The following is a 21,563-nucleotide window of genomic DNA, read 5'->3' as shown; positions in this document are numbered from 1 at the left end:
GCTGAAAATAAAATGTATTTTAAATGCCACACGGAAAGTAAGGTCCAGAAACCGAGCTTTATAATAGCCTCAAAGTGGACTTATCTGCCATGATTACCAGTTAAAGGGAGCGCCTTGTGGCTACAAATCATAAAACACACACCTTTCATAAATGTCATACCACTAACCCAAAGTACTGTGGGACGAGTGATAGGCTGCAGCTCACATTTGACCCCAATGAGGCTGAGCAATGCAAATGAATGGATGGATGGATTGATGTGTCCTCAGTTTTATACTGTGAAAAAGCTTTAGCTATTTATTGGGAAATTTACCAACTTCAAAAGATACACTGTAAATACTGGAGATAATTGCAGTTTTTTAATAGACATTTACAAGCAGCGTTTGCATGAAGTTTATACAATAAAAACAACAAAACATCACTCCAATTGAGACACTTTCTAATGCTATGGATTCAAAAAGTCTTCTCATTCATTAAAGATCTCTTGAATATATATTCTTGACAGACCTGAGAACAGATCAAGATCTGGTCGAATAATATTGACGCTCATAAGGAATGCATGGAAACAAACATCAACACAAACCTCAAATGGCTTAAAGAGAACACCTACAAATTGTCTTGAATGCATTTAGGCTTTCAAAATAGATATTCAACATTCTCAGAGTTTGAAGCATTGTATTTTATGTTGGCTCATATACTGTACATGTCGGTCCTCGAGGACGCCTATGCTGCATGTTTTCCATCTCTTCATGGTCCAACACACGTGATTCAAATGATCAGGATTTATCATCAGGCTTGCAGATGTGCTGATCATTTGAATCAGGTGTGTTGCAACAGGCAGATGGAAAACAAGCACAAGAGGTGCCCTAGCTTGTTTCTTCACCATTTAAGGTTTCTTATTTGTTGCTCTTCTTTCCAGGACACTTGTGTCTCTTAATTTGATCCTTGCGAGAAAATCTTTTCTCACATAAATTGCAATTGAATGGTTTCTCGCCAGTATGTATTCTTGTGTGCGTTTTCAAAGTGCATCTTTGAGCAAATTTTTTAGCACATATTGAGCAGGTAAACTGTTTCTCCCCAGTGTGTGTTCTCATGTGTTTCACCAATTTTGAACGTTCAATGAAACTAAAATTACAGATCGAGCAGGAAAAAGGTTTCTCCCCAGTGTGTATTCTTGTATGCGTTTTTAAATGCCCCTTTATTGAGAATCTTTTACCACAAAATGGGCAGGCAAAAGGTTTCTCACCAGTGTGAGTTCTCATGTGAGTTGTTAAATTAATCTTTTGAGCTAATCTAACGCCACACACTGAGCAAGAAAAAGGTTTTTCCCCAGTGTGTGTTCTCCCATGTCTGTTCAAATGTCCCTTTTCTGCAAATCTTTTACCGCAATCTGAACAACTGAAAGGCTTTTCTCCTTCGTGACTTCTCATGTGCACTTTCAAATTCCACTTGGAACTAAAGGTTTTGCCACAGAGAGAACACTGCCAGCGTTTGTCATTAGTGTGATATGTCCTATCGCCTTTTGAGTCTTCAGCATCATCATCATCAGTTACAGGCGATAGTGACGACCTGTCATCACTCTCTGATTGTAGAGCAGTGGCGCTGTCTTTTTTTGATAACCCGAGGTGGTCACCATCACATTCTTCACTCTTCACACTGACACCAGCCAATGGAAACTTTATTATATCAGCCTCCTGCTCTTCCTCCTTAATGTGGGAGGGCTGTGGCTCCGGTTGCTCAGGACCAATAAAGTCTTCACTCATGTCTGCAGGACACAGGAAAACAAACATTTTGGTAAAGTCACAATTCTGCATAAATTGACCATAAAATGTAGTCTGATATTCATCTAAATCACACAAACTATCAGTCTGCTTAAATTAATATTATTATATTAGTTATGGATCATTTTGGGTTTGTGTTGTTTTGTTGCATTTTACCTTAACTTTCCTATGAATATTGCATGTACGATTTATTGTGTGTGTGTGTATGTGTGTGTCTACGTGTGTTCGCTGTCCGGGGATTTGGGGGTTTGTTTTGTTAAAAGAGCAAAAAACGGATAATTGTATGTGATTCATTGTGATTTTTGTCATTGTGGTTTTGAAAATTAATTTAAAAAAAAGACATTCGGAAGGTAAATTAATACCACAGTTTATGTGTATTAGTATTTTTCTAGAGCATGATATGTAAAGATACACAGGCGAAGGAGGAAAATGTATGTGAACCCTTGGATTTAATAACTGGTCTCACTCCTATAGGTGCATGTGCAAAGATCAGGAAGAATTTTGGACCATTTAGCTTTACAATACGATTGCAGTTCAGCAAAATTCGCGTGATATGTGGAGTGAAAAGCTCTTGTTAAGTCGTGCCACAGCATCTCAATATGAAACTTGTATAAAGCTGGAAAAGTTTACAGAAGTATCTCTAAGAGTCTTATCTTGATTATAAATCAGTCCCTGGGTAAACAAAATCAAGAAAGTCCATCATTGTTGCCTCTCTTTCATTGAGTGAGAAGAGAAAGGTACATAATACACAAAAGAAGTAAAAATGTATGTAGACGTAGGAAATTTAAAAGGGTTTTTACTTCGCATTGTATTCGTGAGGACAGATTTTATGATGACGTTCGTGAATCCCATTTCTGATCCAGTGTTCAAGATGTTAAATCTTTGTTCCACAAGCAGAACGAAAACCCCAAAGACATGATCCACCTGATTAAAAATTGTACAAACCTGTGGGGGGGCTGCTTGAAAACGTTCAGTCGTCTCTCGCTATTTACTCAGGAACAGTGTCCCTCTTACGCTTCTCTCGCACGTTTTGCACCCATTTAAACAATCACAACATTTCACAGTCACACGTGTCCGCTGAGCGACGAATTTATCACAAACGCGCCTCTTTGTTAGCGGCTAGCAAGCTAAGCGAAGCGAGGCTAGCTCGAGAAGCTTCAACATGCATCGAAACAAGTTTATCCAGACACGAAGCCTCACGTAATGATGTTGTAGTCCATTAAAGCGCTGTTGGACTACACGTGTCGCAGCTTTAGTGCTTTCAGTATCAATCCGGGAATACGGAATGTTTAATGAAGCTCGAGGAGCAGAAAACATACACAGGAGTAAAGCGGCAGCTCAAGTGGTACGGAAATGCCACTTGGACAAACTACATGACATCTACGAAAAAGTCATGTGGCGTTGGCTATGGCAAAGAAGCGCGATGGGCGCCAAACCCTCATTTACTTGTTGCTTGAATTGCACTAATCGGTTTACTCTGAAAGACCTTTTTATGGGATGATAAATTTACGTAAACAAATTTATACGCAGGTTTCCGAACGTGAAGGAATTGAAATGTAGTGTGAGTGTTGCATAAACTTCGTGTACTTCGTCGTCACCTCGAGAAATAGGTCTAATTACGTGCACTGTTTTGCAGATACATTGTGAGTTTCGCAGTAACGGCCAACACGCTAAATGGACGTTGATCGTTTGAAGTATCATGTTTACGGCGCAACGCAAAATTGCGACACCGTCACAGTTTGTCCAAGTGGCGTTGCCGTACGACAGTTACCGCTGTAGCTTCACTTCCGTGTACGATGTGTGTAACTAAACGCGCTACATTTACTAATTATCTCCGATTTTTTAGTGAAAAAAACGAATAATACTATTAGTACATCCTATCATTACTTTTCGTGGGGTCAAGCATCAATCGTTAAATCAAAATAAACTAATTTCTGTGCACGTCAAAGCTTCTCGATTTAGCTTAGCTTATCTTAGTTTAGCTTAGCTTAGCTTGTCGTTAACAAAGAGACACGCCTTTGTTATCCATGTATCATTGAGCAGAGTTCGCGTGTGAGTGTATGGTGTTGCGGTTATCGTGCGAAAATGTGTGCAAAAAGTGTGAAAGGCGATTACGTGGAGGAACTTTTTGGAACAAAAGAGGGGAGCGAACGACAGCGTCAACGACTGGACGCTGTTGTCAAGAAACCTTGCGATGACAGTGCAGGTTTGTTTACTTCATCATTTCTACTTGACAAAAATCGCGCACATTTCTTTTCATCATAGAATCTCATTACAACATGTACTCCGCCGGTAGTTTGGTGACTTCGGCTGTCGTGAAACTATTGCCCGGGAGCCCCCCTCACCCCACCGTGGGTACTGGGTATGGTGGGCAATTTAATTTTGCACTTGCTTTTACCCAATACTGGGGAAATTCAACTCGCACACCACTCTGTACTTTATGTTGCGCAAAAACGTCGGAAGTTATTTAAAAAAACGCTCGGTGGACAAAATACATTAAAATATAAATTAAGTCCCCACATCACCATCGCTGGTTAGTTCACAATACCTGGTTAGTCAGTTTTTTTCCGTGTTTGTTTCTTCGACATATGAGAAGAAATTGAGGCCGAAGGCAATGGTCTGAAGAAATTATGCAAGGAGAATCTCTCTATGTTGGGGTGTTGAACCCGAGGCTCAAACATACGGCAAAAATGGTTCTGCAGTCATTTTCCATCTCCAACAAGTTGTTCTTCAGGTTTAACAGAGGTTGGCATTTAAAAAGCAACTATTTTTGGTATATCCGAATGTAGTTTATACGCTTCCATACTGCTTTTTGTTTCACTACCAGAGTGAATGTGCTTCTCAAACCCAATATTTACACATGTTCCTGGTAGGCATTACCAAAACATGTATAAATGATAGACAAAATCAAAGTCCCAACATGAGAATGGACTGAACACCGTGACTTTAGTAAGCCATGTATTTGTCTTCTATTGTCCTGCAGACCTCAATGAAGAATATCGTCATCCTGAGAAGCAGGAGAGGAGCTTCAGGGTGGAGCAGAACAAGTCCGAACACCCCTATGTTAAAGAAGAAGAGCAAGAGGCTGACATCACCCAGTTTCCATTTCTGGGTGTGATTGTGAAGACTGAAGATGATGACGAGCAAGGTGTGTGGTCACTGCATCATCCCAGTCAAAGTGATGAGCAACATTCAAATTGCAACATAAGACTTGGCTTAAACAAAGCTTGAATTTACCAAACCTCGTGTTTGGTTTTTGTATTTGTGTTCTTGTGCCCTGCAGACATGGGTGAAGAAGATCTTTGTTCTGAGGTGCAGAAGATTAAAGAGGAAGATCAAGAGACTGATCTCACGGGATTTCCATTGACTAGTGTCATTGTGAAGATTGAAGGTGATGGTGAAGAAGAAAGTAATGGAGAGCACCATGGAGGATCACAAAAAGATGGGCTCTTAGCTCCACTATCAGACTCTCCTGACACTGATGAGGAACACTGTCCAGGCGATACGGATACATACTGGAAATGCTCACAGTGTGGGAAAGCATCAAGTTCAAAATGGGGCTTGAAAATACACATGAGAACTCACACTGGGGAGAAACCTTTTGCCTGCTCAATTTGCGGTAAAAAATTTACTCAAAAGGGGCATTTACTAGCACATACAAGAACACACACTGGGGAGAAACCTTTTCCCTGCACAGTCTGTGGTCTTGTCTTGAGTCAAAAGGTTAATTTGACTAATCACATGCGAATACACACTGGGGAGAAGCCTTTTGCATGCTCGGTTTGTGGTAAAAGATTCTCTGTTAAGGGACATTTGAAAATACATACAAGAACGCACACCGGAGAGAAACCCTTCACCTGCTCAGTCTGTGGTCAAACATTCTCTCTAAAGGGACATTTACGAACACACACTAGAACACATACTGGAGAGAAGCCTTATCCCTGCTCAGTATGTGGTAAACGATTCTCTATAAAGGGACATTTAGTAGCACACACCAGAACGCATACTGGGGAGAGACCTTTTTCCTGCTCAGTGTGTGGTCTTAGATTAACTCAAAAGATTAGTTTAACTAACCACATGACAATACACACTGGAGAGAAACCTTATGAGTGCTCATTTTGTGGTAAGAAATTCTCCATAAAGGGACAGTTAATGACACATACAAGAATACACACTGGAGAGAAACCTTTTGTCTGTTCAGTTTGCACCGTAAGTTTTAGTGATCGTTCAGGTTTAGTTAAACACATGAGAACGCACACTGGGGAGAAACTGTATTCATGCTCATTTTGTGGTAAAAGTTTCTCTCAAAGATGCACTCTGACAATACACACAAGAACGCACACTGGTGAAAAGCCATACAGTTGCGATGTTTGCCGGAAAAGATTTTCTCGTAAGGATCAGGTGAAGAAACACAAGTGTGTTGGGCAGTCGAAAAGCGATCAGTGAATTGTAAAGAAATTTCCTGTCTTTGTGATAAACCGTAAAAATGTAAATGTGAAAACACGTTTTCAAATTGATAGTGTATATTCTAGAAACCTAAATGCTGTTAAGATAAATTGCGGTTACTTTCTTTGGTTAAGTAACCAATCCTACAAACAGTATATAAATAGTTGGATGGAATTTAATTTGTATTTATCTTTTTATCAGTCTTGATTGTTGTTGTATATAACATATGTATTTCATAAATAAATGGAGAAAGGTCGGAGACATTTTTAATTCATTTCATGTAATTTTAAGGGAAAGGATATCATCAGCTGGATATGAAATGGCATACTGTATATCTGGCTATAAAATGTAGTCCATATCGCAGAGCACTGGTACTCAGCATGCCTCACTAATACATTTCCAATAAAACCGCCCCTTGCCGGACACCAAATGAGGCTGAGGCTTCCCCAACAGGAAGGAGCAGATGAAACTGCATCAAAAGTATTTTCCATCCATCCATTTTCTATTCTGCTTATCTTGTTCAGGGTCACAGCTATTTCAGCTGCTTCCAGGCAAAATGCTGACTTCACCCTGGACTGGTTACCAGTCAGTCGCATGGCACAGAGCGAGACAGCCAATCTTTCATACTGGTATTCATGCTGTCACTTCGCGGGATTTAACCCATAATGTGAGCGCGGATGGTTGTTCGTCTGTGTGCCCTGCGATTGGCTGGTAACCAATTCACGGTGTCCCCCGGCTACTGCCCGAAGACAGCTGGGATAGGCTCCAGACCCCCCCCCCCGACCCTAGTGAGGAGAATATTTATATAAAAAGGGTGTAGTGGGAACAAATGAGAAAATGAACAAACCTGATCTGCAGTGATACTGATTTTAACCAATGTCTCGTTGTAGACACTGTTGCTCACTCCCCTCATTTATTCCGCAAAGTTCCTCATTGAACTCCTCTTCTTTCACACTCGTTGTACACATTTTCTGAAAAATAATGCTTAATCTCACGTTTATCTTTGTTAGAAAGAAAAAAGCAAAGCTAAGGAAGGCAGGGAAGTTTCATCGTACATCGAGACGAGTTTTTCCAGATGCAAAGAAGTTAACGATGGAGCATACAGTTTAATTCGTGATGAATGTTCGGTGTCCAAACTGTAGAGGTAGGTTCAGTTATTTAGGAAGAATTCTTGAGTGGAGCGCGTTTGATTTCAGCATACGCGGCAATAGATCAAAAGCTAGAAACTGTACGGCGACTTCACTTGGACAAACGTTAAAAAGTGCAAAACGCAGAGCTAGGCGTCAGGCTCATCCGTGAAGATTTACCTATATAATGTAACCTCGACTCGCGCTCCTTTAGTAATCCTTCAAAAACCTGATACTGATCACTTTGAACACTTTACCCAGGACGTCCATCTATGACGAGATAGAGTTGCCAAAACTACAATACAATCTTATTTATATAAGCGTACTGAACGCTGTTTTCAAGGATCCTTGAAATCCCCTTTTTCCTCGTATTACGTTTGCTTGTTGGGTAACTACTTTAGGATTTTAACGATATTACGGGTTTGTTTTTTAATTAAATTCTTTATAGCGCCGGATTCTCTATTAAGTCACCGATGCCGCCATTTTGATTTTGTGTTTGTCGTTGTCATGGGAAGGGAGTCGAGATGGCGACCGACGAGCCGTGGCTAAGTGGCGGCCATGTTGGCAGGGGCCACTTTCCAATTAAAGGCAATGAATAGACGTTGATATTCAGAAGCAACTGCTTCTTTCACAACCAATTCTCCTGAGGTTAACTTTGTTATCAATACCAAAACTTGTGCTATGAATATAGAACATTTGTTTTGGAGGGAAGACCAAAAAATATATCCTGGTGAAAGCTTGTTCTTAGTTCCACTGTCAGAATTGATTGTCTAATAGAGGGCATCATGCAGTATTGCATGTCAGCATCCTTGGACGCGTTCGAAATACACTTGGAGCGCACACTGGTTCACTCTGCCTGTTTGGAAATTCAGTGTATTACTCAAATTTGCCGTTTGCTACACTAAAAACAGAGTGCCAGCGCACGCACTAGGAAATTATGTTCTGGAAACTGATTGGACCTATGTGGATTGGCCTGAAATATTGACAGGAACTTCAGTGATGGACTAAGGATGTCCACCTTTGTCGGTTTCCTTCCAGTCCACACACGTGAAAATCATTTATGACTTGGGCATTCTTGCAAGCGTCTGGAAAATAATTTTCAATAATGGAGACAACAACAGCTTGAGTTTTTGGTCCCTTATTATTGACAAAATAACAATTGAAGATACAACACTCAATTGAAACAGTTAAAGATTTTTTTGCAATATTTACAATGGAAACAAATTGGGGTCATACATCAATTTCCAAATATATTATTGCGTTTGCGTACTTGGGATCAATACAGGCACCCAAAACAATGTATGTATTTTTTTCACCCCAGAGTGTGTTCTGGTGTGCATGATCAAATTTGTCTTTTTAGAGAACGTTTTACTACAAACTGAACAGGTAAGAAGTTTTACCCCACTGTGTGTTTTTGTATGCCTTGTCAAATTCGTCTTTGCAGAGAATCTTTTGTCACAAACCGAGCACGCATAAGGTTTTTCTCCAGAGTGTATTCTTCCGTGTGCTTTTAATGCCCAGCTATGGAGGAATTTTTTCTCACAAATTGAGCAGGAAAAGTGCTTTTCTCCGATATGTGTTTTCATGTGTTTAGCCAACCCTGAACGTTGACAGAAACTGAAGTTGCAGACTGAGCAGGAAAAAGGTTTATCTCCAGTGTGTATTTTCATGTGTGTTCTTACATGTCCCTTCTGAGCAAATGTTTTATCGCAAACTGAGCAAGCAAAAGGTTTCTCTCCAGTGTGTGTTCTTGCATGTGTTTTTAAATGCACCTTCCAAGTGAATCTTTTACCACAATCTGAGCAGCTGAAACGTTTCTCTCCTGTGTGCAGAATCATGTGCTTTTTCAAAACATACTTGTTTACAAAAGTTTTATCACACTGAGAACAGTCCCATTTGTTCTCAGCGACGTTACAACTTTGCTGAGGAGCATCCCCTTGGTTCACATTAATTTCCGGAAGCGTGTCCGGGAGCTTTTCTGCTGTGTTTTTGTGGGCATTCGCAGCCCTGCCATGAACTGACACACGGCGGTGCAAGTTGGCACTTTTTTTGAACCGATCAAACCAGCCAGAACTTGCTAGAAAGGTCTCGCGAAGAGCATCTTCCCCAGCCTTGACCTTTAAATCCTCAAATATGCTTTTTGCCTTCTCTTTTATGAGCTTGAGGCGAAGCGGTGCTTGTCTCTGCTTCTGGTCTTCAATCCATGTGCTCAGAAGTTTTTCCATCTCCCAAATCAGCTTCTCCGTTTGCTCATTGCCAATGGTTGACTGTACAGACTCTGAACTCTTAAAATGGGCCATAATCCGGTCTTTGTTCTTGTAAATTGTACAAATAGTTGATGGATTCCTGTTGTACAAACGTGACACATTTGACACCTTTTTACCACTATCTAACATCTTAATTATGGAAAGCTTTGTTTCCATTGATATTGCATACCGCTTCTTTGCGGTGCCACTGTCATCTTTTGCCTTAAGCTCGACGTTAGCTGTAGTGGTGCCTGGTGCCCAACTGACATCACCTTCTTCTTTGTCATCATTGTCACTCTTCACAATGATATGAGTGATGTTAACCTCCTGTTCTTCCTCTTTACGGTGGGGAGGCTCTAGTGTCTCTTCATCTTTTATGTGGGAGGTCTGTGGCTCCTCTTTGTCTTTAATTTGAGGTGCTTCGGGGTCCTCTTTAACATGGGCGGGCTTTGGCTCCTCTTCCTCTTTAATTTTGGGCTCAGGCTGCTTTTCCTCTTTAATATGAAGGTGTTCTAGCTCCTGCTCTGGATCAAGATACTCGTCACTAACGTCTGAAGGACACAAGGAGAGAAACACGTTTTGGTAAACTCAAGTTTTGCTTCATCAAGTCTCATGTTTTAAGGTTGATATTGTGCATTCCAGTTTATACACATTACCATACTTGCAAATATTAAAGTTAAAAACATTCATAGCTCAAATTTTGCCTGCAGTACTTTAGCAAATTCCTTCTCTGCCAAGTCCATGTTAATTTGGAATCATACATTGTGCTGTGGCTGTTCATAACATTTCAGATGATTTGTTTTATTATACAGGGCTCCAGACTGGCGCTAAATGTTCGCATTTTGCTCATAAAACAAGAGACAATGCGAGAAAATTTGTCATTGACTGCAAGAATGACCCGGTAAATTTATTGAATTAAAAAAATTGTTGTTTTTTTTTGCTGACACTACTACTTTCTGGATCATAGATCATCATCTAATTTTCATTAATATACGTGCATGCATGCACAAAAAAGCAAGCATATATACTACATATAGAATCAAAACCAGACAATAGATTTAAATAGATAAACGCAACAATGCAATTATTAATAACGAATACTATATTATGGTTTAGATGCTTGATCCCCACCAGTAAATTGCTGCTGGTAAACTACATCTGATATGGTGTTAAAATTCAAAAGTAGTTATTTTTTAAGATCACACTGAAAAATAACCAAGAGCCAAGAAGGACCCAAACATTGTTATAACACAGAATAACCATTCTAAATTTCGTAAACAAATTAAACTACGAAACAAGTGTACAAACCTGCTCTGTTTAACACAACACGAGGCTCCTTGAAAACGACGTGCAGTAGTTGACGTCGCTCCTTCTCTTCTTTTGTCCGACCAAGTTCCTCCTCATACTTTTCATTCGCACTCATTTTTCACACGTTGCACTCGAGTTCTGCTCCGCGACGTGTTAATAACAAAAGTTTCACGTTTTAAAAAATAACAAGCTAAGCTAAGTTAGCTTGAGATGCTTCAGTGTGCAAGTAAACGGCTAGATTTGACAAGAAATTTTAACAAATTACATATCACTCCAATATTGTAGAAGTAGTATTGACGGGACGTACTGCATCGAAGATACACGTTTAATACTAATGCGTGGAGAATTATTTAGTGAAACGAGAATGGTCGCGTACTCGCGATACCCAGAATAAGCTCTACGGGATAATCACTTGGACAGAATTCACCTGTGCGCGACACGTTCGCTCATTTCTTCCTGCCTAAGTAATCACTACACGATAGATATATTTATTAACAGCACTAACTTAAGTTAACAGTTAACTCATCTGTCTAATGGAAAAAAAGTTTTGCAAAATAATCTGGCGCTCCATTAAATACGTCATTGACGTCGCGTAATTTCAACGTAACGGGCAACGTCAGCTGGTGAACATTATTGAGGGGGGTAACGATCCTTATATATTGAGCAAATTAATAATTCTAATTTCATAGTGTTTTGACCAATGAGTATTTTACAAATAGTACAAAGATAATTGTATATATATCTGTGTCGTGATTGATAAATGAGAAATATTTGCACGTAATTTACTCTAAAAAAATCTACATTTGGTACCAGTAAACAGAGTAAAAACGTTTTTGAAATATTTGTTTATCTCAACAATAATATTTGCACTATTTTGCACCTCAGAGTACTGAGTTTTCTGAGCTACACAAAAATAGGTCTCAATTCAATCAATTTAGCTTTGCTGAGGGACAATAATTTTATTGACATAATTATGTACACAATTACACATGAATCCAAATTTTTGTAATTTTTTAAAAACTTCATAAAAAACGGCCCCCCCACACACAAAACCTCTTTAGTATCTGCATTATTACAGTAATAGATTTGATTGTTTTTTGTGGTACAATGGCTTTTTCATATTTGCAAATGTAACTGTACATTTTAAAGAAAATCTGAAATGAAATCAAAATCGCAATAGCTGTCAGAAAAATCGCAATACAATTTTTTCCTGAAATCGTTCAGCCCTACCATCAAGGGAAATGCAGACAATATGGTGTTTATCTAATGTTTAGAATTCATAAACACCAGCCCCATAGACAACCTTGTTCTGGTTTTATATGTGTATATCTGCTGTCTGTCGCACGCTTTTATTGATATAAGCAAACCCATTAAAGTTGAGGTTTTTTTTCTCAAGACAACACAAAGACACGGTCCGCCCTCACTGAAAAGACAGGTGTTTGAAGACTTGCATTTTATTTAGGCGTACATACACACTTTTAGAGCATACCACATAGAGTGGGTTTCTTTACAATTTAATTAAAGCTTAATATATTGCTGCTCTTTTCACCAGCACACTTGTGTCTCTTAAGCTGAAGCTTAGCATGGAATCTTTTATCACAAACACTGCAACTGAATGGTTTCTCTCCAGTGTGCGTTCTTGTGTGTGTTGTCAAATATGATCTTTGAGTGAATTTTTTACCGCAGACGGAGCATGAAAACTGTTTCTTCCCAGTGTGTGTTCTCATGTGTCTAACCAAGACGGAACCGTCACTAAAACATAAGCTGCAGACTGAGCATATAAAAGGCTTTTCTCCAGTGTGGGTTCTTGTGTGTGTTTCTAAATGTCCCTTTTGAGTGAATCTTTTACCACAAACTGAGCAGGCAAAAGGTTTATCTCCAGTATGTGTTCTTGCATGTGCTCCCAATTGTCCCTTCTCATTGAATTTTTTACCACAAACTGAACAGGCAAAAGGTTTCTCCCCCGTGTGTGTTCTTGTGTGAGCGATTAAATGCCCTTTTAAAGAAAATCTGTTACCACAAATTGAGCATTCAAACTGCTTCTCCCCAGTGTGTGATCTGATATGTAAAACGAACTCTGAGTGTTCATTGAAACTTATGTTGCAGACTGAGCAAGCAAAAGCTTTTTCCCCAGTATGTGCTCTCAAGTGTCTGTTAAACGATGACTTTTTGACAAATGTTTTGTCACACGGAGAACATTTCAAATGTTTGTTGTCGCCGTGAGATGTCATATCACCTTTAAAATGTTCATCATTTACAGTGTCAGAAGAGATTGATGTTATAACGTCACAATCTGAAAGTGGAGCTAAGAGGTTATCTGCTTGTGATCCTCCACAGTTTCCTTCTTTACCTTCATCATTATCCTCTTCTTCATGATCATCTTCACTCTTCACAATCACAGTCAATGGAAACTTGGTGATGTCAGCCTCCTCGTCTTCCTCTTTAATGCCGGGTGTCTTTGGCTCGTCTTCCTCTCCAGTGCAAGGAAACTCCGGTTCCTGCTCAGGACCAACAACTTTACTGACATCTGTAGGCCGGAAGAAGACAAACACACACGGTTTGGTAAAGACAAGGTTTACTCAGTTTTACATAAGGGAATAATGCAATTTTGAAACCATCAGTGTTTCAGCTCACAATCCGTTCAGAAGTCGGGTGCACAAAGACCTGAACAAAGTATCCCTTCCACAGTCTCTAACTAACGGCGATAAATTCCTAATGTGTTTTTAATACTTGGTCAATAAAGATTATTATGATAGCCAAAAAAAGTAAAAGGGACTCAATAAAGCAAAGTATCGAAAGCGTACTTATCTTGTAGTGAATATAAAATGATGTTAACGAGAGCAGGAAGTGAACAAACCTGCTGTGTGTAACATATCTTGAGGCTCATTGAGTTGACGTTGTCGCTCGTACTCCTCTATTGTTCCGAATTCCTCCTCATACCCTACTTTTACACTCTTTGCACACATTTTTTACGCAATAATCACAACACGATACGCTTGATCTCTGCTTAGCAACGAATTGAGAACGAACGCGTCGCTTTGTTAGCGGCTAACATGCTAAAGTCAAAGATAAACAACGTAACATGAGAATCAAAACGATTTTATCGGAATACGAATCTCAGTGAGTGACGTTTCAATCCAGTTAGGTTCTGTGTCGTCGCTTCAATAAATCCAGTGTACATTTGGTAATAATTACCAATAGCGTGGCTCGTTTGACAGTAAAAAACCCTACAATCAAATTGAAGTGTAGCCGATGTTGTACGGCAACTTCACTAGGACAAACTATTGAGAAACTATGTATTCGTTGTATGGGCATTTACGCACCCCCAACATGTAGCGAGACACGCCTATGGCGCTAAGCACAAAGTAATTATAACAGATTACATGAATGATCGAACCCCACCCCCCATATTTTTTTGTGTTATTATTTCAGTGGTCGTTCTCTTACGGATACCGTTGAAACACTGTGGAGAAAAAGAGGCCATTGCGCAGTAAAATGAGAAGTTGTTAATAAATTGTCCGTGAAGCCTCGAGAAATGAACCTTCTTGAGAATGCATTGAATTTCTCCTGACGAAACACCACGTCCATCACAAAGGGATCTGTTAAAAACAATAAGGCCTGAAGGGGGCGTTCTCGCAGGCGGCAGCACAAGAATTTACCACTGAAGAAGAATCAAATGATGACGAAGAAGAAAAAACGAAGAAAAACAAAGAAAAACAAGGTAACCGGTGTTATAACCCCTTCATAAGTACGGTACTTAACATTGCTGTATATTGACTGCTGTACGTCCCAACACTACTGAACTTATGTAAAATATTTTAATTAATTCTGATTGCCCGAGTAAATTTGTCTCGGTTTTACCTTGACGCATCTCCGGTTAGTTTAGATTTGCTCGCTAAAAATAGTTTTGTTTCAGATTACGTCACGGTTGTTAGTAATGACAGGTCACTTTTGTAAAGGATAAAACAGCCAATCGTTCTTTTAAATCCTATCTACCTAAATACAATCTACCAAAAATACTCAGTTTAAAAGATAGACGACAGCTGAAATGATTCGAGCTACAGTGACCAAGATCGGAGACAACACAGGTATGTTTTTTCCTTTTCTTTTTTTTAATAGTCATTGTTTCCTGTGTCGACTCGAAGGTCTTTCCAAACGCTGTCATTTATTGTGTGTGCGCTGAGCAATGACGCAGCGTCGTCTCGCAACGACGTGCCTTGAAAATCTGACCTTGTTGTTGAATTATGGTAGAATGTTTTTAATGACAATGAAACAATTCCGAACTACGCGATGGTAACCTTAGAAAGGGTAATTTCGATCAAATGGCTAAGATACGTAGAATCAGAATTAGATTTATTGACCAAGTACTGTCTATAAAACACACAAGGAATATGTCTTCCCAGTTACAACCCGTATTTATTTACTAATTAATATTACTCCCTCTTCAAGTGTATGCTTTACCCTTCTAATACTGTAACACTTAGGTTTTCCTTGTAGATATTAATTGACAGAAATCCTTCGTCGGTGCTTTTAATTTACTGTGAATTCTCGTTAGAATTTTTCAAACCCGTGCTGTTGATCCGAGTCAGCCAAATGGACATACCAGTACCACGTCACACGCAGGTGCCGCACACCTGACATGCAGCCAAATAAAAAATAAAACAGTGTTTTATGAGGTATAAAACAGTCCCACAGACCTCATGTGTCCCATTTTGTTGTTATTTCACCAATCACTACAATGTCCTTGTGTGTCTGTTGTTTTTTTTATTATTCATTTTTCTTTATTTGGCTGCGTGTCTGCTTGTGCAGTCCCTGTTGCGACGAAGAAATTATGTTCTCGATGCCGATTGGCTGTCGCAGACAAGTGATCGACCGCACCAACGTGAGTCGGCCTGAAATACTGATGGTAACTTTGTACTTACAGTTAACTCATTCACTGCCAGCCCAGGTAAAATGAAAGTACGTCTATATCCGTCAATGGTAGCGAATGAGTTAATGGACTGCTGAAGGAATAAAAATAATATTTAAAATATTAAAAATAATTAACATTTTAAACTGCATAACGATACGTGTTCCCTATAAACACTGCCCCAAAAACTAACATGTAGCAACAATAATACACAACATCAAATACAAAAAATGAGACTTGACTGTGCAAACTTTTACTTTATGAAAGCATTTGTCTTTTTTTTTCCTTAGGTCTTGCAAACATCTTTGAAGTGTATCTTGGTCCTGAGTAGCAGTAGCCCAATCTCCACCACACTAAAATGGAAGAGAAGTCAGTGCATCCTCATATTAAAGAGGAGGAGCCAGAGCCTTCACACATTAAAGAGGAAGTGGATGCTCAACTCTCCTACATTAAAGTGGAAGTACAGGAGGACGATATCCCCTATTTGCCATTGATGGGTGTCCTTTTGAAGCGTGAAGATGATGAAGCAAAAGGTCCACGTGACGTGAACAGAATTGCGGAGCCTCCAAGCGGTGGCTCAAGTCAACACAGGACCACCGGAGGAAATAGTGACTATTGTGATGGATCCCGAGCAGACAGCCTCTTTGCTCCACTATCAGATAGTGACATAACAGCTCACTCCTCTGACACTGATGATGATGATGAACAGTCTGAAGGTGATATGACATGTCAACCTGACAATGAGTGTGTCGAATGTTCTCAGTGTGGGAAAACTTTTGGTTCAAAATGGGGTTTGAAAGCGCACATGAGAATGCACACAGGAGAGAAGCCTTTTGCCTGCTCAGTTTGTGGAAAAAGGTTTTCCATAAAGAAAAGTTTAATAAGACACACAAGAACACACACTGGGGATAAACCTTTTGCCTGCTCAGTGTGTGGTCATCGAGTAATTCAAGAGACCCACTTAATCGCCCATATGAGGACACACACGGGAGAAAAACCCTTTGCTTGCTCAGTTTGTGGTAAAAAATTCACTCAGAAAGCACATTTAAGAACTCATGCAAGAACACACACTGGTGAGAAACCTTTTGCCTGCACAGTCTGCAAGTTTAGTTTCAGCGATAGTTCAGCATTGGTTCGGCACATCAAAAGACACACTGGTGAGAAACCATTCACTTGCAATGTGTGTGAAAAACAATTCTCCCGTAAGTATCTGGTTAACAGGCATAAGTGTACTGTTGAGAAGAGCGGCAATAAATGAAACTTGTGTCATTATCCACACCGCTTATCCTGTACAGGGTCGCGGGAGGGTGCTGGAGACTATCTCAGCTGACTACGGGCGAAAGGCGCACTACACCCTGAACTGGTCGCCAGCCAGTCACAGGGCAGACATAGACACTGTCACTGAGTGGGAACTGAACCCACGCTGCCCGCACACAACTCAGGCAAGTGTACCACTACACCATCAGTGACCTATAAATGAAACTTGTATTTGTAAATTGTAAAGAAACTGCTCAGCTGTCAAAGTGGATGTGATCCAAAATAAAAATCTGACAAAGATAGTGTTCAGTAACGACTGTCGGAGTCTTTCTTTGATGAAGCCATTTAATGTTCAGTTAGGTTATTTTAAAGAGTGTGCCTAAACATAATTCTTTGACTCAAAATTTGTGAAACAAAGTGTTATAGTTTGATTTGACGCTCCAAAATGGGGCCTCACATGGGTAGAATCGAAGCACTAATTTTAGAACTTGTAATGTAATTCCTGAGACTCAACTCGATTTAAGTCTTAAACTACATGACAAGTCTTGCCCATTTGCAGCAGCAAAGTCAGCATTTTCCACATTGTTTGCCTATTGTTTTTTGAAAAAAGAAAAAAAAAAGCCTTTATGTTGTGCACGGAAACCCGGCAGCCACCTTTGGTTATTTTATTCTTATTTGATTACTTATAATGTAGTTATTTATTTATTTTTGTACATTTATTGAGCATACACAAATCATTAGGTCATAGATTAAAACAAAGGCAACAGATGATTTTGTTTGTTGAACCAAATGTACATATTCAACAGGCGTAACAAAGTAAAAAAATAAATAAACTTTTAGGGTCTTAACCTACGGATGATGATGATGTCTTAGATGATAATGGAATACGTACTAGAAAGCTAAACATGTGCAGTATACTTAAGGAATCCCCAATTGTTTTTCTTTCTTTAGATCAGATTAGATTTTTTTGTGACTGTTGTTTTATACATGGCAGGGGGATACATTTTTCAATACCTAATCATGGTCATTGCACAAGTGAAATTAAATGGAAACACGACTGTTTTATATTTGTTCTTCTTTTTTTAATACATCAAACAGCTTTTGAATAGTGTGGCAAAATAAATTGTGTATTTTATACAATCCCTGTGCTGTTTTGAATTTTGATTTTTCCTTGTGTGTTAAGAGGGTGAAAGGTGTGCATTTAAGATACTATAATACAATGATAAACAATGATAATTAGCACAGTCATAAAACTTGTAATTTATTCAGGAGAACACATACCAAATACTTGCTCAGCACAGTGCAATTCACTTCAGAATTTATAATTTGCCGCTGCTCTTGTCACCGCACTTTTTTCGCCTATCTTTACAATGGTTTCTCACACACTGTAGCTGAATTAATTTTCAAACAGTGTGAATTCTTGTGTGTTTTCTTAAATGTCCCTTCTGAGTGAATCTTTTGCCACAAAGTATGCAGGCAAAAGGTTTCTCTCCAGTGTGTGTTTTTGTGTGTTCTATTAAGTGTCTCTTGACGGAAAATCTTTTACCACAAACTGTGCAGGCAAAAGCTTTCTCTCCAGTGTGCGTACTGGTGTGTGCTATTAAATACCGCTTTACAGAGAATGTTTTACCACAAAGTGAGCAGACAAAAGGTTTTTCTTCAGTGTGTGTTCTCACATGATTTGTTAAACTGCTCTTTTGTGTTAATCGAAGACCACAAATTGAGCAGCAAAAAGGTTTTTCTCCAGTGTGTGTTCTTATGTGTGTGTTCAAATGTCCCTGACGTGTGAACCGCTTACCACAGTCTGAGCAACTGAAAGGTTTCTTTCTTGTGTGACTAATCATGTGCTTATTCAAAAGAGACTCAAAGTCAAAAGATTTGTCACACTGATTACATTTCCAGTGTTTGGTGGCTTTTTGACTTATGTCACTTTTAGAGTGTTCATCTGTGTCAGATAAGTGTGACTTTACGTTGTCACAATCTGATCGTGGAGCTAAGATACTCTCTGTTTGGGATCCTCCACACTGGTTACTTTCTTCTTCTTCTTCATCATCATCATAGTCATAATCTTCCTCTTCACTCTTCACAATGACAGTCAGAGGAAAGTTGGTTATATCAGTCTCCTCCTCTTCTTGTTTAATGTAGTGGGGATCTGGCTCCTCTTCCTCGTTAAAGTGAGCAGGCTCCTGCTGTTTAGAATGAAAATATTCTTCACTGATGTCTGCAAGACAAAAGAAATACACACATGGGTTGGTTTAGCCACTCCTTTATCCGTCAAGTCTCATGTTACGAGTTTGATCTTGTATATTAACATAATCCCCCCCCCTTTTTTTTGCTGCAAATAGTAAAAAAAAAAGACGAGTAATTGATATCTCACCCAAATGTTTAGAATCGCCCATATAATAGTTAAAACTAACTCAAAACATGTTAACACAAATTCAAACTCATCTTACATTATTTAAAACCATTTATTTTTCAAAAAAAGTTGTACAAATCATTTAAAAAAAAAACAAAAAGCAATACAGACCAGAAGTGCAAGGACACATCCAATGAAGACTATGGGCTCATCTCAGGTCTCTTAATGTCAATGTTCAAAACTCCTCGAAACGTGACTCAAAACTGACACAAAGCAACTTCCTCACACCTTGCTTCTCTGTTTAAATTTTAGCGAAATCAACCAAGAAGCGAGAAGGGAAAAAAGGCTGAATAAATGAAACGTTCATCCTAACCCCCATCACATGGAGTTTGTGGTGAATAAGTATACCGTAGGGCTCAACCGCTTAATTGATCTATTTAATTGTCATTACTGTATGTTTTCTAAGGTTATTATAACAGTAGCAATGTATGCCTACATATTTTTTGAATATTCAAAATGAATTAACAAAAATATAGAGACGCAGTAAATGATGAGACTAAGGCGAGTCAGGTGTCATTACTCTCCACAACAAAACAGTTTATAGAACAAGCCCACCCTACTCTATAAATAATGAAATTAAAATATTCTATTGTTTGAAGCTGAGTGTATTTCACATCATAAATACAAAGAACTTGTCTCTGTATCGTGTTTTGCTCTATTTTGATATTTCTGAGCGACAGCTTATAAATTTGTCCCGTGCCCAAAAATCAAGCGATGACTTGGATACAGAAAAACATTTTTCAGTACCATCATGGTAATATGCACTGGATACACTGACATAACCTTATATTGTAGATTCAAACAGCACTGCAAAATAGCAGGGGCTTCATACACCATCGGGGTGTTCAACTTCGCAAATGAGCATTAAGAAATGAATAGGGGAACATTGTTTAACAAAGAAAGCAGTCATAACAATGGCGAGTCAAGATGAGCTAACCTGCTCTGTGGAACACATCTTGTTCCTTTTGGAAAACAGCGTCCAGTAGTTGCCGATGTCGCGCGTTCTTCTCTCTGGTTCGAGGAAGCTCCTCCACGTAGTCTCCTTTCACATTTTTTGCACACATTTCTCACTAGAATCACAAAACTTAATCAAAGCTTAGTAATGTGGCCATAACAAAAGTGTGACTTTGTTGGTAGCAATCAAAGCTAAAGTAAGCTAAACTGAGGTAAAATAAACTAATCTAAGAGCAGTCTGCTCGCGAAAGTTTAACGTGCACCGGAACGCCACCATAAATTGATTTGTGATGTTTCCTCTAGTAAAGGACCGGTGGGACGTATTGTGTGGAGGTTTAAATACTTGCAGTACTAATTCAGGAGCAATAATTATTTTGTGAAAGCGCCTGTGGTTGTGCACCACGTACACGGAAGTTGTACGGCAACTCTACTTGGACAAATTACGTCACACGATCACGGTCACACGCTAATATACGCGCTATAAGACATTTCTTTAAGAAATTCAAGTAAAACTAGTCCTGGGAGCTTATCGTGTGGAAAAAAATTAAGTTCAATTGCCTATTAGTTGTATTTATGGCCGTCGGTTTCACTGACTACGGTCATTATTTTCGTTTTAATGGACCCAAAATCCCAAACTAGTCTCTAGAATTTTGCTTAGGTTTCTTTACAGAGATTTAAACACAAACTAAGTAGGTAGAAGTGTCCTTCCGAGTGGGTATTTTATATGCTTTCAAAGAAAAATTTCTCAACATACAATGAAGTGACATAACGTATCGTTACTTCGATGGCGGCGTATGTTTGTCCAAAACCTGTATGTACCATTCAGCATAAATGGAGGTTACCCATGTCATTGGCACTCACAGATGATAGCTTTGCCTTTTGAACTTTGCAATGATAACAGTTCGGATGGTTCTTGTCCTCTTTCTGGACTCATGTCCTCCTCTTTTGGTCTAGAAAGCTTCTCTTTGTACTCTTGTTGCACGTTTTGCACACATTATCTGCCAAAGCTGACATCACTTTGCACTCACACTCATTGATATGTTGACTACAAGGTCGAATCAGGGCCGATCGTGCTTTGTGACGTCATATGTGACGATTAATTCACCCGACCAATGTTTCTT

General features: G+C 39.2%; 4 protein-coding genes across 8 annotated transcripts; 1 reads left to right on the top strand and 3 right to left on the bottom strand.

Annotated features, from left to right (window-relative positions):
• Positions 1–383: 383 nt before the first annotated feature.
• LOC148337242 (uncharacterized) lies at positions 384–3,111 on the bottom strand. Its single transcript, XM_088295515.1, has 2 exons — positions 2,725–3,111; positions 384–1,763 (listed from the first exon to the last, which is right to left on the bottom strand). The coding sequence occupies exon 2, from the start codon at positions 1,759–1,761 to the stop codon at positions 895–897; it is 867 nt and encodes a 288-aa protein (XP_088151641.1). The 5' UTR covers positions 1,762–1,763; positions 2,725–3,111; the 3' UTR covers positions 384–894.
• A 424-nt stretch (positions 3,112–3,535) lies between these two features.
• LOC148337240 (uncharacterized) lies at positions 3,536–17,381 on the top strand. The gene is made up of 7 exons (XM_088297103.1): positions 3,536–3,985; positions 4,763–4,927; positions 5,063–6,221; positions 6,750–6,865; positions 13,244–13,463; positions 15,716–15,788; positions 16,153–17,381. Exons 1-7 carry the CDS (start codon positions 3,865–3,867, stop codon positions 17,071–17,073), a joined length of 2,775 nt encoding a protein of 924 aa, XP_088153229.1. The 5' UTR covers positions 3,536–3,864; the 3' UTR covers positions 17,074–17,381.
• On the bottom strand, positions 8,475–14,491 carry LOC148337241 (uncharacterized). 4 transcript variants are annotated; one of them, XM_088295465.1, is made up of 3 exons: positions 13,764–14,491; positions 13,257–13,433; positions 8,475–10,149 (listed from the first exon to the last, which is right to left on the bottom strand). In XM_088295465.1, the coding sequence occupies exons 1-3, from the start codon at positions 13,870–13,872 to the stop codon at positions 8,606–8,608; spliced, it is 1,830 nt and encodes a 609-aa protein (XP_088151591.1). In that variant the 5' UTR covers positions 13,873–14,491; the 3' UTR covers positions 8,475–8,605. The 4 variants fall into 4 exon arrangements, with proteins under 4 accessions (XP_088151591.1, XP_088151593.1, XP_088151594.1 ...); XM_088295467.1 differs by lacking the exons at positions 13,257–13,433; positions 13,764–14,491 and adding exons at positions 10,907–11,044; positions 11,283–11,503; XM_088295468.1 differs by lacking the exons at positions 13,257–13,433; positions 13,764–14,491 and adding exons at positions 10,907–11,044; positions 11,334–11,503.
• Positions 17,382–18,308: 927 nt separating the features above from the next.
• LOC148337239 (uncharacterized) lies at positions 18,309–21,461 on the bottom strand. 2 transcript variants are annotated; one of them, XM_088295514.1, is made up of 3 exons: positions 21,304–21,461; positions 20,426–20,558; positions 18,309–19,293 (listed from the first exon to the last, which is right to left on the bottom strand). In XM_088295514.1, exons 2-3 carry the CDS (start codon positions 20,550–20,552, stop codon positions 18,476–18,478), a joined length of 945 nt encoding a protein of 314 aa, XP_088151640.1. In that variant the 5' UTR covers positions 20,553–20,558; positions 21,304–21,461; the 3' UTR covers positions 18,309–18,475. The 2 variants fall into 2 exon arrangements, with proteins under 2 accessions (XP_088151640.1, XP_088151639.1); XM_088295513.1 differs by lacking the exon at positions 21,304–21,461 and having other exon boundaries at positions 20,426–20,856.
• Positions 21,462–21,563: the final 102 nt, after the last annotated feature.

Source organism: Idiotropiscis lumnitzeri, chromosome 5 (assembly GCF_059441095.1).
Source record: "Idiotropiscis lumnitzeri isolate Australia: NSW breed Sydney's pygmy pipehorse chromosome 5, RoL_Ilum_1.0, whole genome shotgun sequence".
Taxonomy (NCBI): domain Eukaryota; kingdom Metazoa; phylum Chordata; class Actinopteri; order Syngnathiformes; family Syngnathidae; genus Idiotropiscis; species Idiotropiscis lumnitzeri.
Note: the sequence above shows the minus strand (reverse complement) of the source record. Positions and strands in the feature narration are given on the sequence as shown.